We start from the raw sequence: 17,586 nt of genomic DNA, 5'->3' as shown, positions 1-17,586 counted from the left end.
TTTATGGACAAGCAATTATCTGTCAAGGTTGTAATCTCATTGCACAAGCAGCCTACTGCAAGTATTTAATGAAACTTGAAGCATTAGATACCAGGCATTGCATCAAGAACCTGGTCAGTGTGGCACAGAATAACAGGCAGTAAGGAGAAGCAGTCTACCGAAGGTCATTTGTGAAATCTGCTGGTGTGACACTTCATTCAAAACCAAGTCCCATACAGACCAGCAGGCAGATGGTCAGCAGAAGGGTGCTGCCTGCCATTATTAAATCCACATTACAGGATGCCAGACACAGCACCAACAATTGTAGAATATGCACTATTAGATGCCAGAGCAATGCTCTCCACAGAGCAGGTAATCGGATGCTGTAATTGTCTGTCAGCCTCCCTTTTGCAGGCTATCTAGACCTTTCCAGCTAGTAGCTGTCCAAACAGTGCCCTGAGCTCAGCCATGACCACTGATCAGCCCACATCAAGGAGCCAGATCCCTAACACTACTTGGAGGGATGCACTGACACCAGGAGTGCAATGTGTGTAAGGCATAAATACTTTGGAGACAAAAACTTTTGAATGTAGTACAGCTTCTCATATGTATTTCGATGGTGCATTAGCTATTTCCCTGGAGAACAACTTGTACAAGTGAGAAAAATGCCCTTTTTTGACTGGAAAACTCCCTCTTATTTTATGTCACCATCCAGACACAAGCAAACAAAGCAAAGAATTTTACCAAAAAAACACAAATCCACTCTTTATTTTGAAACGCCTGCCTTTAAACAGGATTGCATGTATAAGTCAGAAAAACAGTTGTGGATCTTCCTCTGTCATAAATCTGCAGGTAAAAGTAGTTGATCTCCCAAGTTGCAAACTGCAAGTCTATATTCAGCCCACATCAGACGCTGGAATCAATAAACATGTCAGCCATATTTAGAAGTACAAAGCAGTTTGTAAAGTTTTGCCACAGTTGTCAATGCACATAGAGCTGAGGGTATGTGTGGCTCACCTAATCTGACCCCATGGTTTGGTGACCCCTGGAAATTTGCGGGAATTCATTCTTTGAAGGACTCTTGGCATTACTAGAATGTTTAGCATATAAGGCAGTCAAGCAGGTTATCTCAGATTACATTTTGGTGCTTTTGGTTACTTAAAGGGGTTGTAAAGAGTATTTGATGTGATGGTATTGCACAGAACAGTCTGGAAACTCCTCTTCTGAGGTTCTCTCTTGGTTCCTTCTCTCTTCTAGGTTTTAATTGACACACACTTAGCACAGCTCGACCTCCCCCCCTGCACCATCCTCTCAGAATTTGATTGACAGCAGCAAGGGCCAATGGGGCCAAGTATATAGGGAGGTGAGGGGGGATACTACTCCTGGAACATTATTTTTCCTTAATGTTTAGCTGTCAAAACAACTTTAATTTCTAATTAGAGGCTTACACTATTTAGTGATGGCAAAACTTCACAGTATGAATACAAGAAAAAATGTTAACCTCAACAAAAGAAGTATAATTAGGAATTTAAATTTCATGAAATACAATATGAGTAACACAGCCAGCTATTAAATCTGAAATTGAGGATCAGGATCAGTAATCAAGCTGCATTCATCATTTAAAGAATATATTAAAATGCTCCCATAACTATTGGTCTGTCTACCCGAATGTGACACACAAATATAGGTGAACTCTGGCCTACTATCAGGGATTCCAGTGGTGACATTACACTCCCCGCCCCCATAAAATTTAAAGCAGTTGAAGTGGAACTGAGAACTTGGGAAAGGTTCTTCCCATCTGAATTAAAAAAGTCTGGTTTGTGAATCAACTCTCCAGCATGCACCTTAAAAGCATACATAGGTGTTAGCAGGTTTTCAATATTTGGCCTTGAATATATTTAATGGAAAACTAATAGACTATCATTCGATTCTTTTGAGCCATTTTAGTTCAAAGCAAAGCAAACCTGTCAAAATATGGAAATTCAAACCAATTATAAGCAGCAGTTTTATCATTGAAAATCGTATGTCATAATGATCAGCATACCTAGATATATAGGCAACTAACATTATAAGCAAATCTCCATTTTTCCTGTAAATGTTGCGTTTTGTCACCCCCAATTGATCAATATAGCCACCAATCACATTAAAGGACCAATAGAGAGGCTTATAAGTTGGGAAGGGCAGAACCAGGCACAACTTTGACGGAAAAAAAAATCAAAAGGTGCATATTGCAGCTGCCTGTATGGCTGTACTGAATGGCTTGACACACGGTTGCCACTGAAGGTATCTTCATGCGTTTACTTTGAACTGCCTAAGTTTGTGACAGGCTAACTTTAAAAATAAGTCTACCAAAGGCTACCCTGGTATGCTTAAAATATGTATGTCAACTGGATGACAGCTAAACAGGAAAGTCTCTATATTTCGCTCTAAAACATTCTAGAATTTAAAACCAATTACCATAGTTTCCTGAATCTTTTTAAAACACTATGAATATACTGTAAGCCTTTATTATACTTTCACTTATGTCTGTAAACCCACTTTTACACAACCCAAATTGTAAGCTAGGTAGAATGGTTCTTTAAGGAATTACATTTGCTGTATTTATACTGCAGGCTGGCTATTTGGAGGTCATTCTTCAGTTCTCATTTATCATTGTCCCCGAGTACTGAACTGCCTTGAAGCCAAATTGACTTTGTAAAAAGCTGTTGATCTAAGACGGAAGATGGCCAAGAAAAACACAGTTGGGTAAATAATTAGCTGCTGCTGTTTAGGAGATGTAAGACCAGCTCCTCATCTTCTGCCAGTGACAGTCCCGTATTTAGTGGCTGGAATGGCTCCTCAGATCTTTGTGTGGCTTTCTTCTTTTTGGCCGCTACTGTTTTTTCTTCCTTTTCTTTTGATCTGCTGCTGAAAGTTCTCTTTCTTGGTGGAGCGTCTTCACCATCACTTAGGAAAAAACAGAAGAAAGAAATTATTAACCATTTAGCCTAATTAGAACAAAATAATATTACTAGAATAACTGGATTCAGAAGCTAACTTTGCACAAATTTTGGAATTTCAGTTTTGGGTAGGTTGACCCACTTGCTGGTATCTCTTCAACCAACTTTTATTTCTGACCATTCTGAATAGTGAATTTTGGTCGCCAAAAATTATCGGCCAAAAGTAGAGTTTTCAGCGTTGTGCTGAAAGAAAAAAAAAAAAAAAATGCGCCTATAATGGCTGCCGAAAAATTTCATGAAATGCAATATGAGTAACACAGCCAGCTATTAAATCTGAAATTGAGGATCAGGATCAGTAATCAAGCTGTATTCATCATTTAAAGAATATATTAAAATGCTCCCATAACTATTGGTCTGTCTACCCGAATGTGACACACAAATATAGGTGAACTCTGGCACATGATTTTACCGTGCTTATGGTCGTTTTTTCATAGGTCACGTGACTCAAAAAATGCATCAAAAATGCAACATGGGTGCATTTTTGATACATTCTTGCTGCATTTTCAATGCATTTCAAAGGGGTGGTGCATTTAGGGTGCAGTTTTTTTTAATTGACCAAATACCCACTACAAATGCAGCAAGCAAGATTTTTAACAATGCTTCAAACGGTGCCGATAATGGCCGACCATAAACTCATGTCCATTTAAATTCACAATATCAATTAAAAGATCAAATATCATATATATATATATATATATATATATATATATATATATATATTTTTTTTTTTTTTTTTTTTTTTTTCATAACTGTCAATTTCGGTTTCGGCCAACTGCATCCTGAATTTTCAGTTTTGACGCCAGAATTTTCACCACTAATTCTGAATAGTGAAGCCATCACACTGGAAGATTAATTCCAAAAATGGTTTACGATACAGGAAATCCATGGAGAAAAGCGTGATGGCTGCTGCAATTGGGCAGAATGAGAAATTCTAGTGACATGTCACCATTCAAGTCTCCAAGATATATAGTAAGACAGTTCTGTAGCTGTCAAACTCAAAGATCTGAAATTAGGGACCTAGGTGGGATAGTTCTCTAATCTTATATTAAACCTGTTCTAAGAGACATAGAAAGGCAGCATTACCTACTCGTCAATATGCTGACTGCTTGAATCTTTCTGGCTTTTATTTACCTCATTCAATACCTTAAAACAACTATTCAAAATATAAAGGCAACATTTTAGATCTGCTTAGTGACTACACAATGAACTCACTGGATCATCATCACAGTCAGGTAACTAGTCTATTTAGATTAGAGAATGCAGTGGTAGCCAAGCCCTCAGAACTGGTGACCACTTAACACGCTGAAGTTCAAATATAAACCAAAACTTTTTAGAGACTTGCTCAGCCTTGACAGAGAAAATACTTATTAAGATAAACATCACCTAATCAAAGTGGCTGTAACCTACAGATATAACACAAGCTATGCAAACAAACTTTAGCATAATTATAGCTTTTAGCTGATGTTAATTTTCAGTGTTTAGAATTACTGACACATTAAATATGAATTATGCCTGGATGGGTTATGATTAATGATGTGATGAAATAATGCTTACGTACAATAAGGGCTTATTATGATAAAATCTGGTTCACAGGCTAAAGAATAAACATCAACTTTAAAACACCTGCAAGTTCAAACTTTGTCTACAGAAATTCCTTTAATCGCTATCAGAAAAACACAGGCCATTATGTCAATAGGAAAAATCATTACATTTCTGAAATGATGAGCTCCTGTTTTAGTTATTGCCTGTAAAATAAAAAACACTTCGAAAATGTCTCAATGCCGCCATTTCCTGGGCACTAAAGGATTTGTATATGTATAAAAACTGTCAGAATAAAATAGGTGCCCACAGTAGCCATTCACATTGTTCCTTTTAGCTGAAATGATGTCCAATATCTGACTTGTTGCTATTGGCAACAGATGCTTTAAAATTAGGAAATGCAATGTTATTCAATAAAAGAAAACACTGGACATTTAGAGCCCATTCACATTAGCGTGACTTGTCAGGCGACTTGTCAGCCTGACAAGTCGGGCTCGGTCGCGGTCCATTGATTAGCACAGGACCCGTTAATAGGAGCGACACAAGTCGCTCCGACTTAGAAAAAGGGTCCTGTACTACTTTGGGGCGACCTCGGAGCGACTTGCATAGACTTCCATTATGTAGGTCTCTGATACATTAATAAAAAAGCAGCACTAAATTCCCATACTTTTTAAAAAAATTATTGTAATTTCCTTTTAATTACAAGCAGGAAAAAAATTTAATTTAGATTTGACCTGGTGCTTCACACTGCTGAAATATTTTACTTGATTAGGTTACAAGCTACTACACATTAGGATACTTTGTAACGCCATGGAGATTATGGGGTTTATTTACTAAAGGCAAATCCACCCTGCACTACAAGTGCACTTGGAAGTGCAGTTGCTGTAGATCCGAGGGGGACATAAGGGAAAAAAAACATCATTTTTGCTTGCACATGGTTGGATGATAGAAATCAGCAGAGCTTTCCCTCATTTCAGATCTTTCCCCTCAGATCTACACTTCCAAGTGCACTTGTAGTGCATAGTGGATTTGCCTTTAGTAAATAAACCCCAATATGTCAAACTGGTCCAAATGTTAGCTGTGACTTATCTGTCAGGAAGTTTAGGCTATTTTTCTTTGATTTGAGAATCACCAATGACCATGTAGACTGAAATCTGTGAAGACTGTGTTGGAATTTTACTTGCAACATTTTAGAAGGGCTTATTATTTCTGCCAGAACAAGCGACAACCTATCATTTCTTGCTCCTCTGTGAGGAAGCATAACATTTTAGCTCCTGTATTTCACTGATACCCCTTGTGACCCTCTTTTGTCAGTAACACTGGGGTGCACATGCCATACATTAATCCTTTATCCTCTGCCATGGGCTTTGCTTGCAAGACTTTCAGCCTTCTGTTCTCTAATACAAGCCCAATTACCATGACTGGAGGGATCAAGCAGGGGAGAGGGGGAACCCAATATCCTGATGTTGAGCAGACTTCTGGGCCTAGATAAAATATGAAATTGCCTAAACAGCCAAGGTGCTTGGTATTATGGGCATGATTATATTCCATATGCTCCTATAGATTATAAATAAGAGGGAACAGCCAAGTTCACTGCCGCATGGACTAGAGGGGTACAAACCACTAGGCTTCTAGCTGGGAAGTCCTGGTGGAGGAATGAACCCTGCATCACTTTTCACAAACTGAAGAAATACATTTGTTGCCAAGATAAATCCCTCTAGATTCCCAAAACATTTCTTCCAGAACCAGTAAGGCTCATGTCACAGTGGCAATTCTGTCACTGGTGTCACTTTTCCAGTGGCATAATCTCTTTAATAGACCTCCACTTTACCCAATGAACCTTGCTCAGAGGGCCAAATAATTTACATGGTAGCCTAGAACCTTATGGATGTCCAAGGGTCAAAGCTACAAACATCATGCAGTAAACCAGGGAAATAGCACAGGGAAATAGCACAAATGTTAAAAAAGGAGGACTGCTGTCACTCTGCAAGGGAAAATGTATCTGAAAGCAAATGGTGTTTGATGGGAGAGGTCATACCACTACCACTAAATGCAATGCTGATTGGAAAGCTTCTCTGTACCTATTGCATTCCTTATCAATGTTAATCAAAGAGATATGGGGGGGGGGGGTATCAAGCTGCCACCTTGCCTAGGGTAAATCAGGCAAAATTTTTTGCAAACACAAAATATTCTGCTGGGCCCGACAGACCACCAGTATCCTTGTAACATCCTATGCACTGAACTGAAAACTCAATCCAATATTATCAGTGAAGATGAATGTAGTGAAAATCAGGAGTGAGCCTAGGGTGGCAACACAGTTGCTTCATAAATACAGTACAGTAAGTGAGTGTTGTCACCCCAGGACAGAAAATGTATTACTGGAAAAATCACCATGTAAAAATAAAAGATAAAAATAGAAAATGCAGCCAGCACATCTAAGGACTGATGAGCTGCTATAATATTACCTTTTTGTTTTTCGGTTTTGAAATTCAATTTCTCACGACATTCCCCTACCAGCTGAAATGCCGCAGAATCTCAAATGCTAGAAAGGAATCATTGATGGAACAACATCCCAATGGTTGAATGAAGAAGCAACATCACTGGAGAAGGGAAGCTGCCATAGCGATTTTCACATTGTCAAGTTGTCTCCAGCGACATAATCAATAGTATGACATAGCCTTAACAAAGCATGTTTTCTAATCTCGCTCACTGAAGCACAGCTACATTCATTTGTTTGATTTGAGAAGAAATCCTAATTATTTTACCAGTGACTGAGTGAAGAGCACTGGAAAACATGACTTGAATCAGGGCAACAGGTCTGCGAAACACAAGGCTCATAGGATTCACTTAAATTGAATAGAGAGCAGTCTATCGAACACACTTATTTTTCTAGATAATCAAATTTGAACGGTGTAAGGAACCTGCTGCAGTTGGCAATCGTCATTTAATCTCATCTGCCCTCTAACGAATTACGATCTATTTTATATTAAGTGGCTACATGCACGCTCATATATAAACAAGTGAGGAATCGGCGGAGGCTCAATTTCCAGAATACTCATCATACAACAATCAGCACTAATACAGAAGCAGACAATTACTGTGACTTATCTGCACCGCTTTGTGCAGTTTTGCTGTTAGGAGGGGGGGAGGGGGGGCGGGGGAGTGGAAATGATTTCACATTATCTTGTAACATGGTGGTCATTGGTAACAGATATAATGATCAGCAATCACAGCTCAGACACTCGGGTGAGCGGACCGCTATAGATGTTATATATAGACCATGACTCACTCCTAATCTCCCCTCATGACACCGCTTATAGGGGAGCCGTCATCTTGTTTTTTATTGAGGACATGAAAGAAGCTCCTGTGATAATGCCTCTTTGGGATACACAGCAATGTAAGAAATGCACAGGCATTCTAATACACGATTATTAAAGAAAATCTCTGTAATGGAAAAAGGTCCAAGCAAATATGGCTTATATTTTATAATAGGAACACGGTATGAAGAACTTATTACAGGAAATTTACACAGTGCTGAATATAGGCTAGGCTTATAAAAAGCCTATCTACAACCAACACTGTCCTAAAGAGAACCTGTCAGACTTGTCACATTTTCTAAAGTAACGAACCTTTCAAAAAGTAAGCACCACAGGTTGCTTACTATTACCTTTGTCAGCACAAAAGAGTTTTCGGTTATGGCCCTCTGACCCTGGTTCCACTTTATTCCAAAGATCTAAATCCCTTATCTTTTGGACTAAACCACTCACTGCCCATAGTTCCTTAGGTGACCAGAAGGGGCGCTCTCACTGAACATGAGGATGGCTGGTTAGTGAGACATTGGGAACATCAGGAGGTGCACAGATAAAAATTCCTAGCTAACATAGGTTCCTGCTTTCATGTAGGATTTTTATTGATGACAGGTTTGTTTTAAAGAGTCTCAACCGGGTTTATGCAAAACTCTGAATATTTAGTCTTAAAACACAATAATTGTGCAAGCTTTCTTATGAAAGATTTACATTGTTTTTCCTTATTAAAGTTTTGCCAATACAGAGTCTAACTTTTCAAAGAATCTTGGAAACACGTTACGTGAACCTGTGCTTTGCCAATGCGGGGCAAAGCAACAGGTTTTTTTGCTGCCTTCAGAAAAGTAGTGCTCTTGGCTGCATTTACCAGCTGTATGTGCCAGGCTGGTAACATGGCTCCTCTTCTTCTCAACTCCACATCCACAGGCCGTGATTCCTGATCCAAAGCATTCAATGCAATGTTATTGTTCCACATACGTTACTCATAGAAACATAGAAAAGTGACGGCAGAAAAAGACTGAGTAATCCATCTAGTCTGCCCATGTTTTTTATTTATTTTTTTTGTTAACATAATTGTTTAAGTATAGATCTAGGTTTGTCCTAAGCATGTTTCAAGCCTTTTACTGTTGACTGTCTCGCTATTGGATGATTCTTCTTCCCTACTGAATTTGATGGAGGGCAAATCACATGGAAAAAATGATTATCCTGAATGCTGACAACAATGAAGTACAGTCTGTGTCGGTGCCTGTGGTAAGGAGGGTGAATGAGCCACTTCTTTGACTTTAGTGTAGATTTTTATACACAGCATTCTGGTATATTGTTGAAAATAAAAAATTGGACTTTTGTACTCAGTGTTCATTAGAGGACTTAACTTCAGACACACAAGGTATAGTGACACCTGCAGGAGTAGGATGCTAGGCCCAAAAATATAAACCGGAACAACTCAGCTAAGCACTTGCCGACCAGGTTATGCGAAACGACATACTGTATGTAATTTCGTGTAATAGCCAGTGGGGGAATGCGCTGACTGGCCAGAGGGGGGGGGGGGGGGGGGCAATCAGCAGGTCCGATGGACGCGATGTGCACCGGCCACCCGTGATCGCTCCCCATAGAGACAGAACAACGGTCTGCCTATGTAAACAAGGCAGACCACTGTTCTGTCAGAGATGAAGAAAGGGATTCTGTGTTCCTGCTATTTAGGAACACAGATTTTTATGTTCATCTAGTAAGTACATCCCCCACACAGTTAGCAAGCACATCCTAGGGACACATTTAACCCTTTTAACATTTAACATTTAGCCCCTGGTGTTGACCCCCTTCTCTGCCAGTGTCATTAGTACAGTAGCAGTGCATATTTTTAGCACTGATTACTGTAGTAATGTCACTGGTCCCCCCCAAAAGTGTCGGATTTCAGATCTGTCCGCCGCAATGTCGCAGTCCTGCTAAAAATCACTGATCATCGCCACTACTAGTATAAAAAATTAAAACAACATAAATCTATCTTCTAGTTTGTAGACACGATAACTTTTGGGCAAATCAATCAGTATACACACTTATTGGGATTTTTTTTTCACCAAAAATATGTGGCAAATTACATATTGGCCTAAAATTATGAAAACATTCTTAATTTTTTTTTATTTGCTGTGTTTTATAGCATAAAGTAAAAAATATAGATTTTTTTCAGAATTGTTGCTCTTTTTTTGTTTATAGCGGAAAAAATAAAAACCGCAGAGGTGATCAAATACTACCAAAAGAAAGCCTATTTGTGGAAAAAAAGGACATCAATTGTATTTGGGTACAGTGTCGCATGACCGCGCAATTGTCAGTTAAATTAACGCAGTGCCGTATCGCAAAAAATGACCTGGTCATTAAGGGGGTAAAACCTTCCAGTCCAGAAGTGGTTAAACAGTGCAGAAGTGCAAAGTATTTACTCACATGCAGGCCAGAGGGAGGGTGCTTTTTTCTTCTAATGAAAGCAAAGAAAATGATTTGTTGGAGAGTAGGAAAAAAAAATCCTATTTTCTCTTTCGTTCCTTGGAGCACAGTTATTAGTTTAAATCATCACCTACATGTCCCAAAGCTGTGCCACAACAGAACTAGTAAAAATAAAAAGGAAAACTAGCCATCGCATCCCGTGCCATACAATCTATCCTCAACACTTCTATCTGCGGAGGGAAAAAAAAAGAAAAGACCCCACACCTGAAACTCTATCCTTTATACTCCTAAGCAGTTTGCTGGCATGACCTGAAGTTTCCAATAATTATAAAGCTGTTTATCTGGCACAAGCCAAACATTGGGGAACAACTTCTTCTAAAGCCTCTTGGAAACAAATTGAATCTTACGTGTTAGGGACTGATCCCAAAATTCTGCTGGGTACTATTCTAACATAAATCAGTTTTGGACACTGACAACAATATGTTACATAGTTAGTCAGGTTGAAAAAAGACAAGATCATCTGGTTCAACCAATAAAAATAAAAAAAACCCCCAAAAAAACAGTAATGAAAACCCAACCATACAATCCCATATACACAATCCTATACCCGCAGTTGATCCAGAGGAAGGCAAAAAAACCCCAGCAAAGCATGATCCAATTTGCTGTTGTGTCAGGAACTCTAATATACAAGCCTCAAAGGGTACAGTGCATCTGGAAGGTATTCACAGTGCTTCACTTGTTACCCCATAATGACAACGTGAAAGACGTTTGTTTGAAATCTTTGAAAATGGATTAAAAATAAAAAATGAACATGATTTGGAAAGGCCCACACCTGTCTATATAAGGTCCTACAGGTAACAGTCCACGTTTGAGCACAAACCAAGCTATGAAGTCCAACAAGTCCAAGGAATTGTCTGTAGACCTCCGAGACAGGATTGTATCGAGGCACAGATCTAGGGAAGGGTACAGAAACATTTCTGCAGCATCGAAGGTCCCATTGAGCACAGTGTGGCCTCCATCATCCCTAAATGGAAGAAGTTTGGAACCACCAGGACTCTTCCTAGAGCTGGCTGCCCGGGCCAAGCTGAGTGATCGGGGGAGAGAGGCCTTAGTCAGGGAGGTGACTAGGAACCCGATGGTCACTCTGACAGAGCTCCAGCGTTTCTCTAGAGAGAGGAGAACCTTCCAGAAGAACAACCATTTCTGGAGCACTCTATGGTAGAGTGGCCAGACGAAATCTACTCATCAGTAAAAGGCACATGACAGCCCGCCTTTAGTTTGCCAAAAGGCCCCTGAAGGACTCCCAGACCAGGAGAAACCAAATTCTCTGGTCTGATGAAACAAAGATTGAACTTTGGCCTGAACGTCAAGGGTCATGTCTGGAGGAAACTAGGCACCTCTCATCCCCTTTTCCAATAACATTCCTAAAGTGAAGCATGATGGTGGTGGTGCCATCATGCTGTGGGGATGTTTTAAGGTGACAGAAACTGAGAGACTAGTCAAGAACGAGGGAAGGATAAATGAAGTAATGTACAGAAATCCTTGATGAAAACAGGACAACAACCCTAAGCACACAGCCAAGATAACAAAGGAGTGGCTATAGGTCAACTCTGTGAATGTCCCTGAGTGGCCTGGCTAAAGCCCAGACTTAAACCCGATTGAAAATCTCTGGAGAGATCTGAAAATGGCTGTGCGCCAACCTGATGCAGCTTGAAAGGACCTGCCAAGAAGAATGGGAGAAACTGCCCAAAAATAGGTATGCCAAGCTTTAGCATCATACTCAAAAACACTTGAGACTGTAATTGGTGCCAAAGGTGCTTAAACAAAAGTATTGAGCAAAGGCTGTGAATACGTACATGGGGTTTTTGTATTTGTAATAAATTTGCAAAGATTTCAAACAAACTTCTTTCACCTTGTCATTATGGGGTATTGTTTTTAGAATTTTGAAGAAAATAATGAATTTAATCCATTTTGGAAGAATTCTGAAACATAACAAAATTAATACTTTCCGGAATGTATCCGCAATGTATACCAATCTGCTCATTATGATTCTTACTTCTCCTCTCGCTGCAACTTACATCTCCAAACTTGGATCTCACCTACAGGACCACAGCCAGCATCCACTGTGTCTGAGATCTCCAGAGGTGGGGGACTTGAGTCACATGACTTGACTTAAGTCAGACTTAAGTCACCAGTTTGAGGACTGGAGACTTGCTTGACTAAAATGAATAAAAGACTCGACTTGACTTTGACTTGGTATTCATGACTTGAGACTTGACTTTGACTTGAGACATATGACTCGAAATGACTTTACTTTTTTAAGTTGTTAAATATTTGCATTTTCTCAAGATGTGTTAAAGCAAAATGAATGTGCCTGTTATGTTTCTGAGACAAAGTCACTTAAAACACCTTAGTGTGTTCTGATTTTTAGGACACTGGCTGTTTAAAAATGGAAATACTTCACATGTTTTTAGTGACTGTGGTGTTTGGGCATTCAAAGTGTTTCTTTAATATACCAAGAAAAAAGCACTAAGCAGTTTTGTTAATGTTGAAAATAAAACAAAAACTTTCCTAACCAATAACTTTTAACTGATTTAAAGGTGAAAAGCAGGGACTCGACTTGACTTGCTTGCTTTTCGCCACAGTAACTTGGGACTTGCTTGAGACTTGAAGGTTAAGACTTGAGACTTGCGCATTTGTGACTAAAGCCTCGTACACACGCACCATTTGTTGGCCGACCGATCGGCCGTCTTTTGTCCAGTGTTGTTGTGTTGGTTGAAATGTGCTCTAGACTGCACACAAATTTTTTCGGCCAACAACAACCAACTTCAGAAGTGATGTCATGTGCTGGTTTACTTTCCGTGTGTTTTTTCTTCTCTGAGCATGCCCAGTCTTGCTCATCTGATTTTTGTCTGCCGAAATCTGTACTGACTGATGAACAATTGGCCGTTCTGTTGACGGCCAACAAAAATTTTATAGCATGCACACCAGATTTTGTTTGGCCGAAAAGTCGCAGTCGGTTGTCGGAAGCATCATACTAGCAAGCCGACAATCGGCCGATCGGACGTTGGCCGAAAATTCACGGCCAACAATCGGTGCGTGTGTACGAGGCTTTAATCCCATGTCTGGAGATCTCTTTTAGGTTCCAATTGAGAGCCTTCCACAACTTCTGTCATACTTCTCATTTGAGGCACAAAGAATTCTACTAATAGTGTACCTCCAAATTGAACATGCGATCTCAGTGATACAATGGAAAGATGATGCTCCAATTTATGACTCTCAAATTCTTTGACAACCCATCTGCCCTAAGCTACTGCATTTCAGTTTATTAAGTCTACAGCAAAGAAAACTGCCCACTATGGAATTCTGGGAAAATAAACGTAGCTCTATAGGCAGAAAACCCCTTACGGTCTCAAAATGTCTATCCCACCAGGAATCAGCCACAAAACTACTCCATAAATGGCACTACACTCCTCATAGAGCAGCGATCTTTACAAATCATTCTCCACTCTGGTGGAGAAAATGTGGTCACAGAGGAAATCTAATGAATGTCTGGTGGTGCTGGTCATACTTAACTACGTTTTGAAAGGAGGTTTTAAAAACTAATTTTTTTCTGTCACCCATATTCCCTGCATTAAAGACCCCAAAGTAGCCTTATTGGGAGTTGGGATTGAACATTGGATAAAGCAACTTCACATTTTTGGAAGGCACATCTTTATTGCAGCCAGACTCACACAAGCGAGATTATGTACATACAAAATACAGACCCTCTCTCCCTACAGTTATTCAAATAATGAACACTAAAAAGCCTTCTACGAATATCTATTTGCCAAAACTTATCTAAACTTGAGTGCCTTCTGGCATCAGTGAGGCCCTTAGCTGCAGGATCACAGATGCAGTGCATTCAGGAAATATAGGCATACCTTTATATTCTGGGGTTAATCATTTTTTAAAACTTTTTTGCATACAACCTTCTGTTTTTCTACATTGTTTCTTCTTAGTTAGGAATTATTTTCTACCTTTCATTACACGCCATTCTGTAAAGGGGTATGAGATCTTTCTACTGGTTCTATTTTATTTATACCACTACTTTTTTTTTTTTTTAGTACGGTCTACATCATAAAGCACATAGTTACTTTACTGTATGGTACCTCTTTATGTAGCACTTTGAGTGCTTCCACCGCAGGTGATCACAAGCTGTTCAGAGAGCCGCGAAAATCTGCGGCCACCGGCATGCTGTCCCTGTAGTGAACGGGGCCAGCGGCTGCACCTAGCCACGGGGAGCTGCAGCAGGAACTGCGACTACAACTTGCACCAGCCTTAGGCACAAGTGTTAATGTAGCCAGATAGATAAAAGATCACAGGGGTCAGTGGTTAGTCATCTAGGAGGCAACAGTTGCTCACTGTCCTAAGGAACCCTAGCTAAGAAAGGCTGATCCAGTTAGCTGAAGTGAGATGATGATTGAGGATGGTGCAGAATACATGCAGTAGTACAGGCCTAGAGACACATTTTTAATTAATTAAAACAAACAAAGTGCATGCTGGAGCTGGGCTCTAAGTCCCCCCTCCCCACCCCTGCCTTTTCTAATGAGAAAAATTAACAGCTGAGCCACATGAATAGCACATCCAATATCTTGCTGCACCTTAATTTAGCAGGTTGCGAAAAGCATCATGTTTTCCCAGTAATTGTATTATGCTGGGAAAGGCTGCTGTATTTTTACCTGTTTTAGACTCTAATTCAGCACACTGAATTTTAATTATGAAGTGTTAAAATCTTGGTTTATTTTATTGCTCCAGATGTCATCTTTGTCCATCCTGTGCTGTTGAATTTTCAATGTTTGTAGCCAATGAAATTAAATTCTGTTAACCTGATAGGAGTGAAGTTACAAAGAATGGACCTAAAAGGGATTCAGTCAAAATAGCAATATGGAGGCTAGAAATTCTGTCATCCTTTATTCAGTACTGTGTGTGTCCTTAACTTGAAACTGTTCTATACCCTAACCCTTTGTAACTTAAAGAAAAACGTTTCGGTAAAGCCCCATACACACGTACCGATTGTCGGCCGTAAATATTCGGCCGCCGACCAATCGGCCGATTGTAGGCTTGTTAGTATGATGCTTCCAACAGCCAACAGCGCATTTTTGGCCGAACAGAATCTGTCGTGCAGACTTTAAAATATTTGTTGGCTGTCACCAGAGCGGCCGATTGTTCGCCAGTCAGTACAGATTTCGGCCGACAGACAGCAGATTAGCAAGACTGGGCATGCTCAGAAAAGAAAAAAGACAAGGAAAGTTAACCATCACATGACATCACTTCTGCAGTCGGCTGTTGTTGGCCGACAAAATTCGTGTGCAGTCTTTTGCAGTTTTCAACAGACACGACAGCCCTGGACAAAAGACGGCCGATCGTTCGGCCGACGATCAGTACGTGTGTACGGGGCTTTAGAAAAGCACCTTGAAGTTTGAGTTTTGTGGCAGCCTAAGGAATCGGTTACAAATAAATAAAAGGAACTCTGGCTGCAATACGTTTCTTGGGGACAGTCCCTCAAAGACTAACCCATTCAGCAATCCAGGAATGGTCGTCTTCCATGCTGAATGACACCCACCTCCCTCTGGACTCACAGCACAATGCTGCAGAGAGCAGCAGGAATTCATTACATGACCTCTCCGCATGCAGCATTCAGGATCAGTCCATTGCCAGAGAAAGAGGTTAGTGAAGAGGACCTGTGATGTCCACCAGATCAAAGATGCCTGAAAAAAAGTCTATGTATACAGAGGTTTGTTTTTTTTGGAGGGGGGCAGATGGTGCTCAAACAAGTAAGAGGGGAACATGAAACCAGAGTTGGGCTTTAAAGTGATTGTAAAACTCAGACATGAAATATTAACAAAGCATATCCCTCTATTGTGTATGTGTCTATCTAGACCACAAATTGTCATTTCTGTCTGCAGCCTTGTTTCTGACAAGCTTTCCTTACACCAAGAGAAAAAAGGTGACAAGGGAGGTAGCTCCAGCTGATGGACAGCACTGTTCCCATGTGTTGTGTGAAGAGGAGTGTGTCCCTTCCCTCCAATCAGCTCTCAGGGCTCTAATTACTGAGCTCTGCAGTGAAGTAAGTTTAGCTCTCTACCCCATTTTTTCTGACAGTTCAAGCTGACAAGCTTTATAAATTCTGGACTTTGAATGGATGTAGAGGAGAAAAGACTGCAGATAAACATGTATAAGTTATGCAGGAGGATTGGTCCAATCTCATTTTATCTGAGGCTAGTCACATCTTTGGATATAGATATATATATATATACGGGTTTACATCCACTTTAACCACTTATCGCCCACCCACTGTCAAATGATGGAGGAGTGGTGCGGCTCTCGTTCTGGGAGGACATCATATGGCGGCGCCCCAGAACGGGTGCACAGTGCGGCGATCGCGGCCACGCCGTGTTCCTAGGACACAGCGCGACCCCAATCTTGATAAAGAGCCAATGACGTGGCTCTTTACCCATGTGATCGGCTGTGTCCAATCACAGCCAGTCACATATAAATGAGGATGTGCCGTTTATCGTCTCTCCTTGCCTCACAATGTCAGACTGTGTGGCCAGGAGAGCCGATCAGCAGCTCCTCCTCAAAGGGAATTCTAGGACAGGTAATCAGGGCACTGATCATTAGTGCCCTGATTACAGTACAGTACAAAAAGTGCCTATAAGTCACCCCAACCAATACCCATCAGTGCCCACAACCAGTGCCCGGTCATCTGTGCTGCCCATCAGTGGCCATCAGTGTGCCGCCCGTTAGTGTCGTGATACATATTAGTGCTTCCTCATCAGTGCCCATCAGTGCAGCCTATAAGTGCCCATCAGTGCCACCTCATCAGCGCACATCAGTGAAGGAGAAAATGTACTTATTTACAAAACTTACTGACAGAAAAGAATAAAAATTTTTTTTTTAATTTTCTGTCTTTTTTTTTTTTTTGAGTAAAAAATAAAAAACCCAGCGGTGATTAGATACCACCAAAAGAAAGCTCTAGTTGTGTGAAAGAAATTATAAAAATGTAATTTGGGTAGTGTTGCATGACCGCGCAATCATCATCCAAAGTTTGACAGCGCTGAAAGCTGAAAATTTGCCTGGGCAGAAAGCGGGAGAAAGGGCCCTGTACTGAAGTGGTTAAGTTACATTTTAGACCATATAACATTTCACAAGCTGATGAGTAAAGCAGACCTGTAGTGCAAAGGTTAGGAATCACGTAAAGTTAATCTGTCATTATATAAATATGGAAGACGCCATTGCGGAGTTCACCTTTTGAGAATGCCAGTTACCTAGATGCCATGTCCATACTT

The 17,586-nt window shown here is 40.4% G+C and overlaps 1 protein-coding gene across 1 annotated transcript in view; it reads right to left on the bottom strand.

Annotated features, from left to right (window-relative positions):
* Positions 1-2,470: 2,470 nt before the first annotated feature.
* The window catches only part of DDX10 (DEAD-box helicase 10), a 498,989-nt gene continuing 483,873 nt past the window's right edge, over positions 2,471-17,586 (bottom strand). Inside the window, exon 18 of the mRNA XM_082244266.1 lies at positions 2,471-2,925. Within this exon, the coding sequence (XP_082100392.1) occupies positions 2,733-2,925 (193 nt within the window). The 3' untranslated portion in view covers positions 2,471-2,732. The remainder of the gene's footprint in view (positions 2,926-17,586) is intronic.

This window comes from Pelophylax lessonae (assembly GCF_965119305.1).
Source record: "Pelophylax lessonae genome assembly, chromosome: 2".
Taxonomy (NCBI): Eukaryota; Metazoa; Chordata; class Amphibia; order Anura; family Ranidae; genus Pelophylax; species Pelophylax lessonae.
The sequence above is the reverse complement of the archived record's forward strand: the minus strand, read 5'-3'. Positions and strand labels throughout refer to the sequence as shown.